This window comes from Octopus sinensis, unplaced genomic scaffold, assembly GCF_006345805.1.
Source record: "Octopus sinensis unplaced genomic scaffold, ASM634580v1 Contig13114_ERROPOS71376, whole genome shotgun sequence".
NCBI classification, from domain to species: Eukaryota; Metazoa; Mollusca; class Cephalopoda; order Octopoda; family Octopodidae; genus Octopus; species Octopus sinensis.
In genome coordinates this window covers 12,735-28,909 of record NW_021832845.1, presented here as the reverse complement: position 1 = coordinate 28,909, position 16,175 = coordinate 12,735, and the positions used below count along the sequence as shown (strand labels likewise).

Below are 16,175 nucleotides of genomic sequence, written 5' to 3'. Positions count from 1 at the left end.
TTCATAATATTTACACAAATTCAAAGTTTGTAACTTGACAATTTCAAGGTTTGCTTCTGTATTATATTTTCTTTTCTGTTTTGAATTGATAAGTTTTGATAATAATCCCTGGTGGGATATTTTTATAGTTCAAGGAATGGATTAGTTAGTTTCATTACCTAGGATTATCTGTCAGTTATACTATTTAATTGTTATAGAAATGAGTGACATTTTCCAGTTAATCATCAAGGTTGAATTTGAAGAGAAAAATATTATTAATGGCAAAAATTGACAGAAGCCCTGTGTTTGCTTTTGCTATATAACCGTTCTAAATCATGGACTGATCTGTTGACCTTGCATTTCTGTGCTAGAATAAGAAAGTCAATCCCCTTTGCATATCCTATATAAACCTTCTAAATCATGGACTGATCTGTTGACCTTGCATTTCTGTGCTAGAATAAGAAAGTCAATCCCCTTTGCATATCCTATATAACCCTTCTAAATCATGGACTGATCTGTTGACCTTGCATTTCTGTGCTAGAATAAGAAAGTCAATCCCCTTTGCATATCCTATATAACCCTTCTAAATCATAGACTGATCTGTTGACCTTGCATTTCTGTGCTAGAATAAGAAAGTCAATCCCCTTTGCATATCCTATATAACCCTTCTAAATCATGGACTGATCTGTTGACCTTGCATTTCTGTGCTAGAATAAGAAAGTCAATCCCCTTTGCATATCCTATATAACCCTTCTAAATCATAGACTGATCTGTTGACCTTGCATTTCTATGCTAGAATAAGAAAGTCAATCCCCTTTGCATATCCTATATAACCCTTCTAAATCATGGACTGATCTGTTGACCTTGCATTTCTGTGCTAGAAGAAGAAAGTCAAACCCCTTTGCATATCCTATATAACCCTTCTAATTCATGGACTGATCTGTTGACCTTGCATTTCTGTGCTAGAAGAAGAAAGTCAACCCCTTTGCATATCCTATATAACCCTTCTAAATCATGGACTGATCTGTTGACCTTGCATTTCTATGCTAGAATAAGAAAGTCAATCCCCTTTGCATATCCTATATAACCCTTCTAAATCATGGACTGATCTGTTGACCTTGCATTTCTGTGCTAGAAGAAGAAAGTCAAACCCCTTTGCATATCCTATATAACCCTTCTAATTCATGGACTGATCTGTTGACCTTGCATTTCTGTGCTAGAAGAAGAAAGTCAAACCCCTTTGCATATCCTATATAACCCTTCTAAATCATGGACTGATCTGTTGACCTTGCATTTCTGTGCTAGAATAAGAAAGTCAATCCCCTTTGCATATCCTATATAACCGTTCTAAATCATGGACTGATCTGTTGACCTTGCATTTCTGTGCTAGAAGAAGAAAGTCAAACCCCTTTGCATATCCTATATAACCCTTCTAAATCATGGACTGATCTGTTGACCTTGCATTTCTGTGCTAGAAGAAGAAAGTCAATCCTCTTTGCATATCCTATATAACCCTTCTAAATCATGGACTGATCTGTTGACCTTGCATTTCTGTGCTAGAATAAGAAAGTCAATCCCCTTTGCATATCCTATATAACCCTTCTAAATCATGGACTGATCTGTTGACCTTGCATTTCTGTGCTAGAAGAAGAAAGTCAAACCCCTCTGCATATCCTATATAACCATTCTAAATAATAGACTGATCTGTTGACCTTGCATTTCTGTGCTAGAATAAGAAAGTCAAACCCCTTTGCATATCCTATATAACCCTTCTAAATCATGGACTGATCTGTTGACCTTGCATTTCTGTGCTAGAATAAGAAAGTCAAACCCCTTTGCATATCCTATATAACCATTCTAAATAATAGACTGATCTGTTGACCTTGCATTTCTGTGCTAGAAGAAAGTCAAACCCCTTTGCATATCCTATATAACCCTTCTAAATCATGGACTGATCTGTTGACCTTGCATTTCTGTGCTAGAATAAGAAAGTCAATCCCCTTTGCATATCCTATATAACCCTTCTAAATCATGGACTGATCTGTTGACCTTGCATTTCTGTGCTAGAATAAGAAAGTCAATCCCCTTTGCATATCCTATATAACCCTTCTAAATCATGGACTGATCTGTTGACCTTGCATTTCTGTGCTAGAATAATGAAGTCAATCCCCTTTGCATATCCTATATAACCATTCTAAATAATAGACTGATCTGTTGACCTTGCATTTCTGTGCTAGAATAATGAAGTCAATCCCCTTTGCATATCCTATATAACCATTCTAAATAATAGACTGATCTGTTGACCTTGCATTTCTGTGCTAGTAGAAAGTCAATCCCCTTTGCATATCCTATATAACACTTCTAAATCATGGACAGATCTGTTGACCTTGCATTTCTGTGCTAGAAGAAGAAAGTCAAACCCCTTTGCATATCCTATATAACCCTTCTAAATCATAGACTGATCTGTTGACCTTGCATTTCTGTGCTAGAAGAAGAAAGTCAAACCCCTTTGCATATCCTATATAACCCTTCTAAATCATAGACTGATCTGTTGACCTTGCATTTCTGTGCTAGAAGAAGAAAGTCAAACCCCTTTGCATATCCTATATAACCCTTCTAAATCATAGACTGATCTGTTGACCTTGCATTTCTGTGCTAGAAGAAGAAAGTCAATCCCCTTTGCATATCCTATATAACCCTTCTAAATCATGGACTGATCTGTTGACCTTGCATTTCTGTGCTAGAAGAAGAAAGTCAAACCCCTTTGCATATCCTATATAACCCTTCTAAATCATGGACAGATCTGTTGACCTTGCATTTCTGTGCTAGAAGAAGAAAGTCAAACCCCTTTGCATATCCTATATAACCCTTCTAAATCATGGACAGATCTGTTGACCTTGCATTTCTGTGCTAGAAGAAGAAAGTCAAACCCCTTTGCATATCCTATATAACCCTTCTAAATCATGGACAGATCTGTTGACCTTGCATTTCTGTGCTAGAAGAAGAAAGTCGAACCCCTTTGCATATCCTATATAACCCTTCTAAATCATGGACAGATCTGTTGACCTTGCATTTCTGTGCTAGAAGAAGAAAGTCAAACCCCTTTGCATATCCTATATAACCCTTCTAAATCATGGACAGATCTGTTGAACTTGCATTTCTGTGCTAGAAGAAGAAAGTCAATCCCCTTTGCATATCCTATATAACCCTTCTAAATCATGGACAGATCTGTTGACCTTGCATTTCTGTGCTAGAAGAAGAAAGTCAAACCCCTTTGCATATCCTATATAACCCTTCTAAATCATGGACAGATCTGTTGACCTTGCATTTCTGTGCTAGAAGAAGAAAGTCAATCCCCTTTGCATATCCTATATAACCCTTCTAAATCATGGACTGATCTGTTGACCTTGCATTTCTGTGCTAGAATAAGAAAGTCAATCCCCTTTGCATATCCTATATAACCCTTCTAAATCATGGACTGATCTGTTGACCTTGCATTTCTGTGCTAGAAGAAGAAAGTCAAACCCCTTTGCATATCCTATATAACCCTTCTAAATCATAGACTGATCTGTTGACCTTGCATTTCTGTGCTAGAAGAAGAAAGTCAATCCTCTTTGCATATCCTATATAACCCTTCTAAATCATGGACTGATCTGTTGACCTTGCATTTCTGTGCTAGAATAAGAAAGTCAATCCCCTTTGCATATCCTATATAACCCTTCTAAATCATGGACTGATCTGTTGACCTTGCATTTCTGTGCTAGAAGAAGAAAGTCAAACCCCTTTGCATATCCTATATAACCCTTCTAAATCATGGACTGATCTGTTGACCTTGCATTTCTGTGCTAGAAGAAGAAAGTCAAACCCCTTTGCATATCCTATATAACCCTTCTAAATCATGGACAGATCTGAAGGGGATTAGCTAATCTTTTAAATATAGTCGTCTCGGTGTGTCAACCTATTTCTTACCATATTTCTGTTGAAATACATTGGTTTTGTATGAAAGCACATGGTTCAGCGGTTAGAGCATCGAGCTTACGATCGTGAGGTTGTGAGCTCGAATCCCGGACCGGGCTGCATGTTGTGTTCTTGAGCGAGACACATTATTTCATGTTGCTCCAGTTCACTCAGCTGTAGAAATGAGTTGCAACGTCACGGGTGCCAAGCTGTATCGGCCCCTTTACCTTTCCCTTGGATAACATCTGTGGCGTAGAGAGGGGAGGCCGATATGCATGGGTGATTGCTGGTCTTCCACAAACAACCTTGCCCAGACTTGTGACTTGGAAGGTAACATTCTAGGTGCAATCCCATGGTCTGTGTTGTGACTGAAGGGGATTCCGACCGACCATATAAATAAATTTTGAAAATTATGAAGATTTTAGTAAAATAACCTTGTCATTACCAAGCTAATGTGTGCAACATAGTGTTACTGGAAATTTTGATGGGGACTTTTCCTTTAGATCACTTTAAACTGGAATTTGTATAATAGAAACGAAAGTATTTTTTAATAGGTTAATATGAAAACGGTCAAGCTTGGGAGATATTACTAGTTTTTATTAAAAACAAAGGCTATATATTTTTGTATTTAGGAATGGTCATTTTGCCTGTTTAGCCAATAAAAACACACGCACTATATATTTGATGTTACTTTGCTTCAGCGTTATTTATTTTATACATTAATCTTAATCTTATTTCAGCCAGAGTTCTTTTGTCACACTCCTGTGACCTCATCAGTGGTCCTTTGCTTTCTTCTTTCTTATTTGTGTATCTCCTTACTAACGGTAAGCCATTATTGGCTAAACTGGCAAAATGACCATTCCGAAATACAACAATATCTGTTTCAACACACGATTTCACATTAAAATTCTTGTAAAACAAATATATAAATGTAGCTGTATATTTTATTGTTCATCAATTGCAGATAAAAAAACTGAAGATGATGGATCAAGACCCTACAGTACACTTGAGATTGTCGGAATCATTCTTGTCACACTCTTCCTCGCTTCAATCCTTTTTGGATTCCTTTTCTTCGGCTACAAATATTTCAGGAACTACCCATCAGTATAAGAATGCTACAATTTGTGTTTTTTTATATATATTTTTAAGTAATTCTATTTATCTGAATAAGACTTTCACTGACTGCATTGGTATGGTTGGATTTTAAAGAATTTATATCCATATTTTTTATATATCATCACCATTGTCTTTCATTTAGCAGTGTCTTTTCAAAATTCTGCTACATCTTTTGGCTAAAATGACTGAGAATTAGAAAAAATTTAAAACTATTGACTGTCTGTTTATCAATTTATGAAAACAACTAATAACCTTTTTTAACTTTTTGGAATTAAAAAAAATTTCAGTACATTTTCAGTAAAATATTCAAAAATATAGTTTTTTAATTTTATATTTCAGCTTATGTAGAGAAACTAAGTTCCTTTTCTTGCTTGTATTTCCCAGTTGGTTTGGTTAAACTAAAGTGTTTGACCCGGTCATAAAAAAAGAATAGTGTAATAGGTGTAAGTAGTACCCAAGACTTTTTGGTTAAACTAAAGCGTTTGACTCGGTCATAAAAAAAAAAATAGTGTAATAGGTGTAAGTAGTACCCAAGACTTTTTACTTCAAGTTTCAAAGGAAACATTGCTGGCCTAATTTTGTTATATTTATATTCCGCAGCATAACTACATAAAAACAGAACAGGCACACACACACACACATAGACAAGATCTTTAATTATGTATAGATAAGTAACAGTCCCACTGCGTGGTGGCATCTTGGGCAAGTGTTTCTACTATAGCCTCGGGCCAACCAAAGCCTTGAGAGTGGATTTGGTGGATGGAAACTGAAAGAAGCTCTTGTGTGTGTTTGTCCTACTTCCCCCACAACATCGTTTGACAACAGATCCTGGTGTGTTTACGTCCCTGTAACTTAGCGGTTCAGCAAAAGAGACCGATAGAATAAGTACTAGGCTTACAAAAGTAGGTCCCAGGGTCGATTTGCTCGACTAAAGGTGGTGCTCCAGCATGGCCGCAGTCAAATGAATGGAACAAGTAAAAGAGTAAAGAGTAAAACAGTGCCCCAGCATGGCCACAATCTAATGACAGAAACAAGTAAAAGATAAAACACACACACACACACATGCATTATTACTGAAAGGCTCCATTTCCCTGAGTTACTAATTTCCCATCATCAGCTGGTAAATTGATCTTCCTTTTCTTTTGAAATATTCCCCATTTGAATAAGCTTTTGAAATTTGAAATGGAAGTTTGAAGGAAACACTGATCTTTATGCTCTATTGTTCAAAAAACCTTTGTGAACGACAAGTAGCAAAGAATTGGATGCCTCAAGGTTATACTTTTGATTTTGTATCTGGTTCTCGTGGTAATACTATTACAAACATCTTAAACCCCTTATGAGTGAAGTCCTGCAAATGTCTTATGTTTAAATAATGTTTTACAGTTATATAGGCGCAGGAGTGGCTGTGTGGTAAGTAGCTTGCTAACCAACCACATGTTTGTGGCATCTTGGGCAAGTATCTTCTGCTATAGCCCCGGGCCGACCAATGCCTTGTGAGTGGATTTGGTAGACGGAAACTGAAAGAAGCCTGTCGTATATATGTATATATATATAAGTGTGTGTGTATATGTTTGTGTGTCTGTGTTTGTCTCCCTAGCATTGCTTGACAACCGATGCTGGTGTGTTTACGTCCCCATAACTTAGCGGTTCGGCAAAAGAGACCAATAGAATAAGTACTGAGCTTATAAAGAATAAGTCCCGGGGTCGATTTGCTCGACTAAAGGCGGTGCTCCAGCATGGCCGCAGTCAAATGACTGAAACAAGTAAAAGAGTATATATATATATATATATACTAGCAGTATCGCCCGGCATTGCTCGCGTTTGTAAGGGAAATAACTATATAAGCATTCTTAGAGAGTTACTTCCCTTATATAAAACCGAGTAAAAAATACATTAAAAAACAAAAAATTATGGTAAATTTTTTTTTCGGGACCCAACCTTCTGAGTTCTTTCACAGGGCTTAGAAAAACTGAAGGTCTGCTGCAATAAGTGTGTGAATCTGAGAGAAATACCATAAATCTTCGAGTATAGTCCGCCCTTGAGTATAATATGTAGGGGATTTTTAGGGGGCTGTACCTCTGAAAAACCTAAACCTCGTGCATAATACACACCCCTTCTCTAACTTGAGTCAAGGAGGTCTATATAACGTCCTTGGTTTGTAAAACTGTATACGGTAACATCCTTTATTATTATTGTATATATAACATAATGCAAACGTGTAGCTTTTTTGTGCATTTTGTTTGCAGAAAACAAAGAAATAACAGTAATAACGTTTAATAAATGTTGCTTACTGCAAGTTATGGATGATTCTTTTATGACTTCATTGCTTTCAGGCTTAGCTTAAGGTATTTTCGCTCCCGACATCACAAAATGCGTCTGAATAAACATTGCCGGACAGCAAATAGAGACTAGGACATTGATTAGAAAATAATTTTCATTTGTAACCTTGTATATAGTACGCAGTAGGGATTTTGACCTTTAAATTTTGGGGGGTAAAAAATGCGGATTATACTCGAGGATTTACGGTATATATATATACTCTTTACTCTTTTACTTGTTTCAGTCATTTGACTGCGGCCATGCTGGAGCACCACCTTTAGTCGAGCAACTCAACCCCAACACTTATTCTTTGTAAGTCCAGTACTTATTCTATCGGTCTCTTTTTGCCGAACCACTAAGTGACGGGGACGTAAACACACCAGCATCGGTTGTCAAGCGATGGTGGGGGGACAAACAAAGACACACAAACATACACATACACACACACACACACACATATATATATATATATATATATATACGACAGGCTTCTTTCAGTTTCCGTCTACCAAATCCACTCACAAGGCATTGGTCGGCCCGGGGCTATAGCAGAAGACACTTGCCCAAGATGCCACGCAGTGGGACTGAACCCGGAACCAAGTGGTTGGTTAGCAAGCTACTTACCACACAGCCACTCCTGCGCCTATATAGTTTATATTCATATAAAATAAGAAAAAGAAAATGGAGATTGGGAATTTAGTAACTGCTTATTATTAACAGCAAATTAATTATCTTCACTTCAATTAATACTCAGTAAATACTGAATAATTATTTCCAAATGAAATCCACTATTTTTTCCTTCCCAAGTAAAACACACCCGGAACAGTACACATACACTCACAAACACACAGCCTACTCACATTTTCCAGAATCCTGCATCAGGTCTTTCCTCGTAGTCTTGTGCCCAGCATACCTTGTATCCGTGTCGGATAACAGTGAAGCAGCTTGTCTCTTCAACTTTGTTGACTTCTGTATCTGATCGCCATCTTTCGCATCGTCTTCTGTTCCGTGGACGCTGAGCTGTGCTGTCGTATCTGCAAGAGTCGGGGTCAAACGAGAGAGAAATTAGCTAAAAGGCTAAACAAGAAAATATAGGTGAATGGCTATAGGAGTAGACATAGGTGTGGTTAAGAGGCTCACTTCACAAATATGTAGTCTTAAGTTCAATCCCACTGCCCAGCATCTTAGGCAAGTGTCTTTTATTATAGTCATGTAAGTGGATTTGATAGGGAAAAACTGAAGTCCATCGTGTGTGTGTGTGTGTTTATGTATGTGTATGTATATATAGGTGCAGGAGTGGCTGTGTGGTAAGTAGCTTGCTTACCAACCACATGGTTCCTGGTTCAGTCCCACTGCGTAGCACCTTGGGCAAGTGTCTTCTATTATAGCCTTGGGCCGACCAAAGCCTTCTGAGTGGATTTGGTAGACAGAAACTGAAAGAAGCTCGTAGTATATATGTGTGTGTGTGTCTTTGTATATATATATATATATATATATATATATGTGTGTGTGTGTGTGTGTGTATGTGTGTGTTTATGTGTTTGTCCCCCCAATATTGCTTGACAACCGATGTTGGTGTGTTTACGTGCCCATAACTTAGCAGTTCAGTAAAAGAGACTGATAGAATAAGTATTAGGCTTACAAAGAATAAGTCATGAGGTTGATTTGCTCGACTAAAGGCGGTGATCCAGCATGGCCAGTCAAATGACTGAAACAGGTAAAAGAGTATATATATTATGTATGTAAATGTATATATATTATACATGTATATAATATATATATCTTACCTTTTACTTTTTCAGTCATTAGACTATGGCCATGCTTGGGCACTGCCTTGAAGAATTTTAGACAAATCGAACCCAGTACTTTCCTTTTAAAGTACTGGTACTAATTCTATCAGTCTCTTTTGCTGAACTGCTAAGTTACAGGGATGTAAACACACCACCATCGGTTGTCAAGCAATGGTGGGGGGACAAAAACACACACATATGGGCTTCTTTCAGTTTCCCATCTACCAAATACACTCTCAAGGCTTTGGTTAGCCTGAGGCTATAGAAGACACTTGCCCAAGGTGACATGAAGTGGGACTGAACCCGGAACTATGTGGTTGGGAAGCAAGGTTCTTACCACACAGCCATTCATGTATGTATATATATATATATACATATTCCATTAGAGGTTGTGTTAACCTCATGAAGGGATGGTTTCATCCGAAGAAATACTGGTTCAACAACTAGTATTTTGGGGAATTAATTTCCTTAAAATAATAGGTGTGTGTGTGGAGGTGTAATGGCCCAGTGGTTAGGGCAGCGGACTCGCGGTCAGAGGATCGCAGTTTCAATTCAATTGTGTGTGTTTATTGAGCGAAAACACCTAAAGCTCCACGAAGCTCTGGCATGGGTGGGGGTGGCCACCTCTGTACTCTTTCGCCCCAACTTTCTTTCACTCTTTCTTCCTGTTTCTTGAGTAACACTGCAATGGACTGGCGTCCTGTCCAGCTGGGGGGGGGGGGACACACATACACCACAGAAACCGGGCCCATGAACCTGGCTAAGCTTGAAAAGGGTGCATAAATAATAATATATATAAAGCCGAAGTTGTCTGTGTATGGGAGGTTTGGTAGGCTTCAACTAACACTATCTCCTCTGAGACCCTGCGGCGCAAGTTGACCAAAATTGAGAGTATGATAGAAGAAGGCTTGCTCTTCATTCCATAGAAGAAAATATTCAAATCGGACCATGTTAACACCAAAAATTATTTACATCAAAAAGGTGCTTTTTTTCTATGAAAATCCCTATTTTTTACGATTTTTTGACTGCTGTGTCACCATTTCTCGGTGTATTTCAACCAGAAAAATGTTCACTTAAAGAGAATAACAAGCTACATAATGCAAAATTTTTGCTTTTCAAAATCCTAAAGGGCCAAAACAAACCTGAGCAATGCCGGGCGATACTGCAAGTATTCATATGAAAGAAGAAAAAGAAAATGGAGATTGGGAATTTAATAACCGTTTATTATTAACAGCAAATTAATTATCTTCACTTAAATTAATACTCGGTAAATATTGAGTAATTATTAAATTTATATTTATATGACCTGAGCATATCTTCAGATGGAAAAAATATACCCTTGATTAATTTGCTGTTAATAATAAACACTCATTAACCTTCCAATCTCCATTTTCTTTTATTAATGTTTATAAATATTTGACTGGCTTGGTGCTTTTGTAGAACACACTCATCTAAGGAACCCAAGACTACATGGCTGGAAAGCAAAACTCTCAGCCATGCAAATTGGTGACATGAAGGGCATCCAGGTGTAAATAATCTGTCTCAACAAATTCAATCTAATCCATGCAGGCATTGTCAAACGCTTTCGGAACATTCACGATGTGAATTTTCCGAGTCCTCTCCCCCACCCTCTTTCGCGATCACGCATTTTTTTCATCATATTCGTTTAGAGCATGTTGTGTTACACCTATTACACTGTTTTTTTTTTTTGGTTTTTATACCCGGGTCAAACCAGCTGATGATATTAAGCGAATAAAGATTTCGGGACATCCACTAATTTTGATAACAATATTCACTTTACATGTGCTTTCGTTTGTTAAAAAAAACTGCATGTGTGTGTGTGTGTATATATATAAAACCAAACATATCTTACATCTATTTTTCTTTCCTCCACCTCACTCTCTATTTTGTATCCTATCTAAATTAACTATTACTTAACCATCCTCTCTCACCGTTTCCCACGAAGGGATATAATTAATAAATATCCTAGAAACAGCTGTAAGACCTTCTATCAATAAATGTTCTAAAATCTACACACCCTTGGTTTTTTTTATCTTATTACGCAAAAAATTCACACAAACACACACATATATATATATATATATATATATATATATATATATATAACGGAAGCTTTATGAAAATAAACAAAAGACGAAGGCAGGTGGAGTACAAACAAACAACTATAGGTGGAATTCTGCTTTCAGCTCGCCATAAATTTTGTATTTTGTGGGCATTTTCAGCGAACTTTTCCCGTGTTTCTGTTCTACAAAAGGGAATTCATAAAACGACGGAATTGTGCTCTAAGCACGCCCTAAAACCCCTCATCACGTTTGTATCTTTTATGTTTTCGGTATTTTCAGGAAGCTTTTGCATATTTATGTCTTGCAGACTCAAATTCACACGATTATCAAAGAAAACATTTTTTTCTTCTTATTTTTCGAAAATTCTCTGAATACTCCCAAGAATAAGAAAGTTATGAAGGGGTTATATGGCGTGCTTAAGGCAGAATTCCGGCTGTATGTATATATATATGTATATATAGAGAGAGATAGTGGTTTATAAACGTATATATATATATATATATATATAGAGAGAGAGAGAGAGAGAGAGATGGTGGTTTGTAAAGGTATAATACTTACTGTCCCCAAAGTCGTCGTCTCCGTCGTGAAAGGTGGGATTCGGTTTGGCGAGAGAATCCAAAAGATCGCTCAACGCCATTTTGTAACCAAGCAGAAACAACAAGGCTGTTGTCGTCTCCGAAATGAGGAGAGCCGAAATGGCAAAGGACAACGGAATTATCTCGCTTGGAAAACAAATGCGCGCGCGCGAAGGCTCACATAAGTTATACATAGTAAGAACGTTCGCGCGCGGGACAATGTGTGTGTGCGTGCGCGCGTGAATTGCTGACTGAATATGCCTGTAGGAATTGTGGTGACATAAACCATGGTTTATTGCTCCTCATTATCTTGCTGGCCTGCTCCCTTCTTGCTCAGTCCTCCCTTAACCGTTTCTTTACCATATTTCTGTCGAGATGCTCTGTGTTTCTTTCAATTACTTTAAATATAACAAAGAATTTAGTAAAATAACTTGGTTATCATTAAGCTAGTGTTAGGAACATAAGTTGTGACTAAGGTTTGGTGGAAGATTTTAATTCAGAACTTATGAAAACAAGACATTTGTATTACAGAGCCAGAGGTGGTTTCAGCCAGGTTGGTATCAAAAGAGTAAAATATAACAAAGAATTTAGTAAAATAACTTGGTTATCATTAAGCTAGTGTTAGGAACATAGTTGTGACTAAGGTTTGGTGGAAGATTTTAATTCAGAACTTATGAAAACAAGACATTTGTATTACAGAGTCAGAGGTGGTTTCAGCCAGGTTGGTATCAAAAGAGTAAAATATAACAAAGAATTTAGTAAAATAACTTGGTTATCATTAAGCTAGTGTTAGGAACATAAGTTGTGACTAAGGTTTGGTGGAAGATTTTAATTCAGAACTTATGAAAACAAGACATTTGTATTACAGAGCCAGAGGTGGTTTCAGCCAGGTGGTATCAAAAGAGTAAAATATAATGAAGAATTTAGTAAAATAACTTGGTTATCATTAAGCTAGTGTTAGGAACATAAGTTGTGACTAAGGTTTGGTGGAAGATTTTAATTCAGAACTTATGAAAACAAGACATTTGTATTACAGAGCCAGAGGTGGTTTCAGCCAGGTTGGTATCAAAAGAGTAAAATAAACAAAGAATTTAGTAAAATACTTGGTTATCATTAAGCTAGTGTTAGGAACATAAGTTGTGACTAAGGTTTGGTGGAAGATTTTAATTCAGAACTTATGAAAACAAGACATTTGTATTACAGAGCCAGAGGTGGTTTTAGCCAGGTTGGTATCAAAAGAGTAAAATATAACAAAGAATTTAGTAAAATAACTTGGTTATCATTAAGCTAGTGTTAGGAACATAAGTTGTGACTAAGGTTTGGTGGAAGATTTTAATTCAGAACTTATGAAAACAAGACATTTGTATTACAGAGCCAGAGGTGGTTTCAGCCAGGTTGGTATCAAAAGAGTAAAATATAACAAAGAATTTAGTAAAATAACTTGGTTATCATTAAGCTAGTGTTAGGAACATAAATTGTGACTAAGGTTTGGTGGAAGATTTTAATTCAGAACTTATGAAAACAACATTTGTATTACAGAGTCAGAGGTGGTTTCAGCCAGCCAGGCTGGTATCAAAAGAGTAAAATATAACAAAGAATTTAGTAAAATAACTTGGTTATCATTAAGCTAGTGTTAGGAACATAAGTTGTGACTAAGATTTGGTGGAAGATTTTAATTCAGAACTTATGAAAACAAGACATTTGTATTACAGAGCCAGAGGTGGTTTCAGCCAGGTTGGTATCAAAAGAGTAAAATATAACAAAGAATTTAGTAAAATAACTTGGTTATCATTAAGCTAGTGTTAGGAACATAAGTTGTGACTAAGTTTGGTGGAAGATTTTAATTCAGAACTTATGAAAACAAGACATTTGTATTACAGAGCCAGAGGTGGTTTCAGCCAGGTTGGTATCAAAAGAGTAAAATATAACAAAGAATTTAGTAAAATAACTTGGTTATCATTAAGCTAGTGTTAGGAACATAAGTTGTGACTAAGGTTTGGTGGAAGATTTTAATTCAGAACTTATGAAAACAAGACATTTGTATTACAGAGCCAGAGGTGGTTTCAGCCAGGTTGGTATCAAAAGAGTAAAATATAACAAAGAATTTAGTAAAATAACTTGGTTATCATAAGCTAGTGTTAGGAACATAAGTTGTGACTAAGGTTTGGTGGAAGATTTTAATTCAGAACTTATGAAAACAAGACATTTGTATTACAGAGCCAGAGGTGGTTTCAGCCAGGTTGGTATCAAAAGAGTAAAATATAACAAAGAATTTAGTAAAATAACTTGGTTATCATTAAGCTAGTGTTAGGAACATAAGTTGTGACTAAGGTTTGGTGGAAGATTTTAATTCAGAACTTATGAAAACAAGACATTTGTATTACAGAGCCAGAGGTGGTTTCAGCCAGGTTGGTATCAAAAGAGTAAAATATAACAAAGAATTTAGTAAAATAACTTGGTTATCATTAAGCTAGTGTTAGGAACATAAATTGTGACTAAGGTTTGGTGGAAGATTTTAATTCAGAACTTATGAAAACAAGACATTTGTATTACAGAGTCAGAGGTGGTTTCAGCCAGGCTGGTATCAAAAGAGTAAAATATAACAAAGAATTTAGTAAAATAACTTGGTTATCATTAAGCTAGTGTTAGGAACATAAGTTGTGACTAAGATTTGGTGGAAGATTTTAATTCAGAACTTATGAAAACAAGACATTTGTATTACAGAGCCAGAGGTGGTTTCAGCCAGGTTGGTATCAAAAGAGTAAAATATAACAAAGAATTTAGTAAAATAACTTGGTTATCATTAAGCTAGTGTTAGGAACATAAGTTGTGACTAAGGTTTGGTGGAAGATTTTAATTCAGAACTTATGAAAACAAGACATTTGTATTACAGAGCCAGAGGTGGTTTCAGCCAGGTTGGTATCAAAAGAGTAAAATATAACAAAGAATTTAGTAAAATAACTTGTTATCATTAAGCTAGTGTTAGGAACATAAGTTGTGACTAAGGTTTGGTGGAAGATTTTAATTCAGAACTTATGAAAACAAGACATTTGTATTACAGAGCCAGAGGTGGTTTCAGCCAGGTTGGTATCAAAAGAGTAAAATATAACAAAGAATTTAGTAAAATAATTTATTTATCATTAAGCTAGTGTTAGGAACATAAATTGTGACTAAGGTTTGGTGGAAGATTTTAATTCAGAACTTTTGAAAATAAGACATTTGTATTACAGAGCCAGAGGTGGTTTCAGCCAGGTTGGTATCAAAAGAGTAAAATATAACAAAGAATTTAGTAAAATAACTTGGTTATCATTAAGCTAGTGTTAGGAACATAAGTTGTGACTAAGATTTGGTGGAAGAATTTTAATTCAGAACTTATGAAAACAAGACATTTGTATTACAGAGCCAGAGGTGGTTCAGCCAGGTTGGTATCAAAAGAGTAAAATATAACAAAGAATTTAGTAAAATAACTTGGTTATCATTAAGCTAGTGTTAGGAACATAAGTTGTGACTAGGTTTGGTGGAAGATTTTAATTCAGAACTTATGAAAACAAGACATTTGTATTACAGAGCCAGAGGTGGTTTCAGCCAGGCTGGTATCAAAAGAGTAAAATATAACAAAGAATTTAGTAAAATAACTTGGTTATCATTAAGCTAGTGTTAGGAACATAAGTTGTGACTAAGATTTGGTGGAAGATTTTAATTCAGAACTTATGAAAACAAGACATTTGTATTACAGAGCCAGAGGTGGTTTCAGCCAGGCTGGTATCAAAAGAGTAAAATATAACAAAGAATTTAGTAAAATAACTTGGTTATCATTAAGCTAGTGTTAGGAACATAAGTTGTGACTAAGATTTGGTGGAAGATTTTAATTCAGAACTTATGAAAACAAGACATTTGTATTACAGAGCCAGAGGTGGTTTCAACCAGGTTGGTATCAAAAGAGTAAAATATAACAAAGAATTTAGTAAAATAACTTGGTTATCATTAAGCTAGTGTTAGGAACATAAGTTGTGACTAAGGTTTGGTGGAAGATATTAATTCAGAACTTATGAAAACAAGACATTTGTATTACAGAGCCAGAGGTGGTTTCAGCCAGGTGGTATCAAAAGAGTAAAATATAACGAAGAATTTAGTAAAATAACTTGGTTATCATTAAGCTAGTGTTAGGAACATAAGTTGTGACTAAGATTTGGTGGAAGATTTTAATTCAGAACTTATGAAAACAAGACATTTGTATTACAGAGCCAGAGGTGGTTTCAGCCAGGCTGGTATCAAAAGAGTAAAATATAACAAAGAATTTAGTAAAATAACTTGGTTATCATTAAGCTAGTGTTAGGAACATAAGTTGTGACTAA

General features: G+C 36.0%; 2 protein-coding genes across 11 annotated transcripts in view; one reads left to right on the top strand and one right to left on the bottom strand.

Moving 5' to 3' along the window:
- The window catches only part of LOC115229587, a 34,956-nt gene extending 29,106 nt beyond the window's left edge, over positions 1-5,850 (top strand). For 3 of the 4 annotated variants that reach the window (XM_029799916.2, XM_036499257.1, XM_036499255.1), the window contains exon 6: positions 4,901-5,850. In XM_029799916.2, the coding sequence (XP_029655776.1) occupies positions 4,901-5,046 (146 nt within the window). In that variant the 3' untranslated portion in view covers positions 5,047-5,850. The remainder of the gene's footprint in view (positions 1-4,900) is intronic. The other variant, XM_036499256.1, reaches the window with a different exon arrangement.
- Positions 1-11,934, bottom strand: part of LOC118761405 — a 28,819-nt gene extending 16,885 nt beyond the window's left edge. For 4 of the 7 annotated variants that reach the window (XM_036499262.1, XM_036499261.1, XM_036499264.1 and 1 more), the window contains exons 1-2: positions 11,804-11,934; positions 8,232-8,405 (exon numbers count right to left, since the gene is read on the bottom strand). In XM_036499262.1, coding sequence (XP_036355155.1) covers positions 8,232-8,405; positions 11,804-11,882 — 253 coding nt within the window. In that variant the 5' untranslated portion in view covers positions 11,883-11,934. Of the gene's footprint in view, positions 1-4,884; positions 5,013-5,150; positions 5,238-7,995; positions 8,015-8,231; positions 8,406-11,803 lie in introns of those variants that run through there. The other 3 variants (XM_036499258.1, XM_036499263.1, XM_036499259.1) reach the window with 3 other exon arrangements.
- Between the last annotated feature and the right edge of the window lie 4,241 nt (positions 11,935-16,175).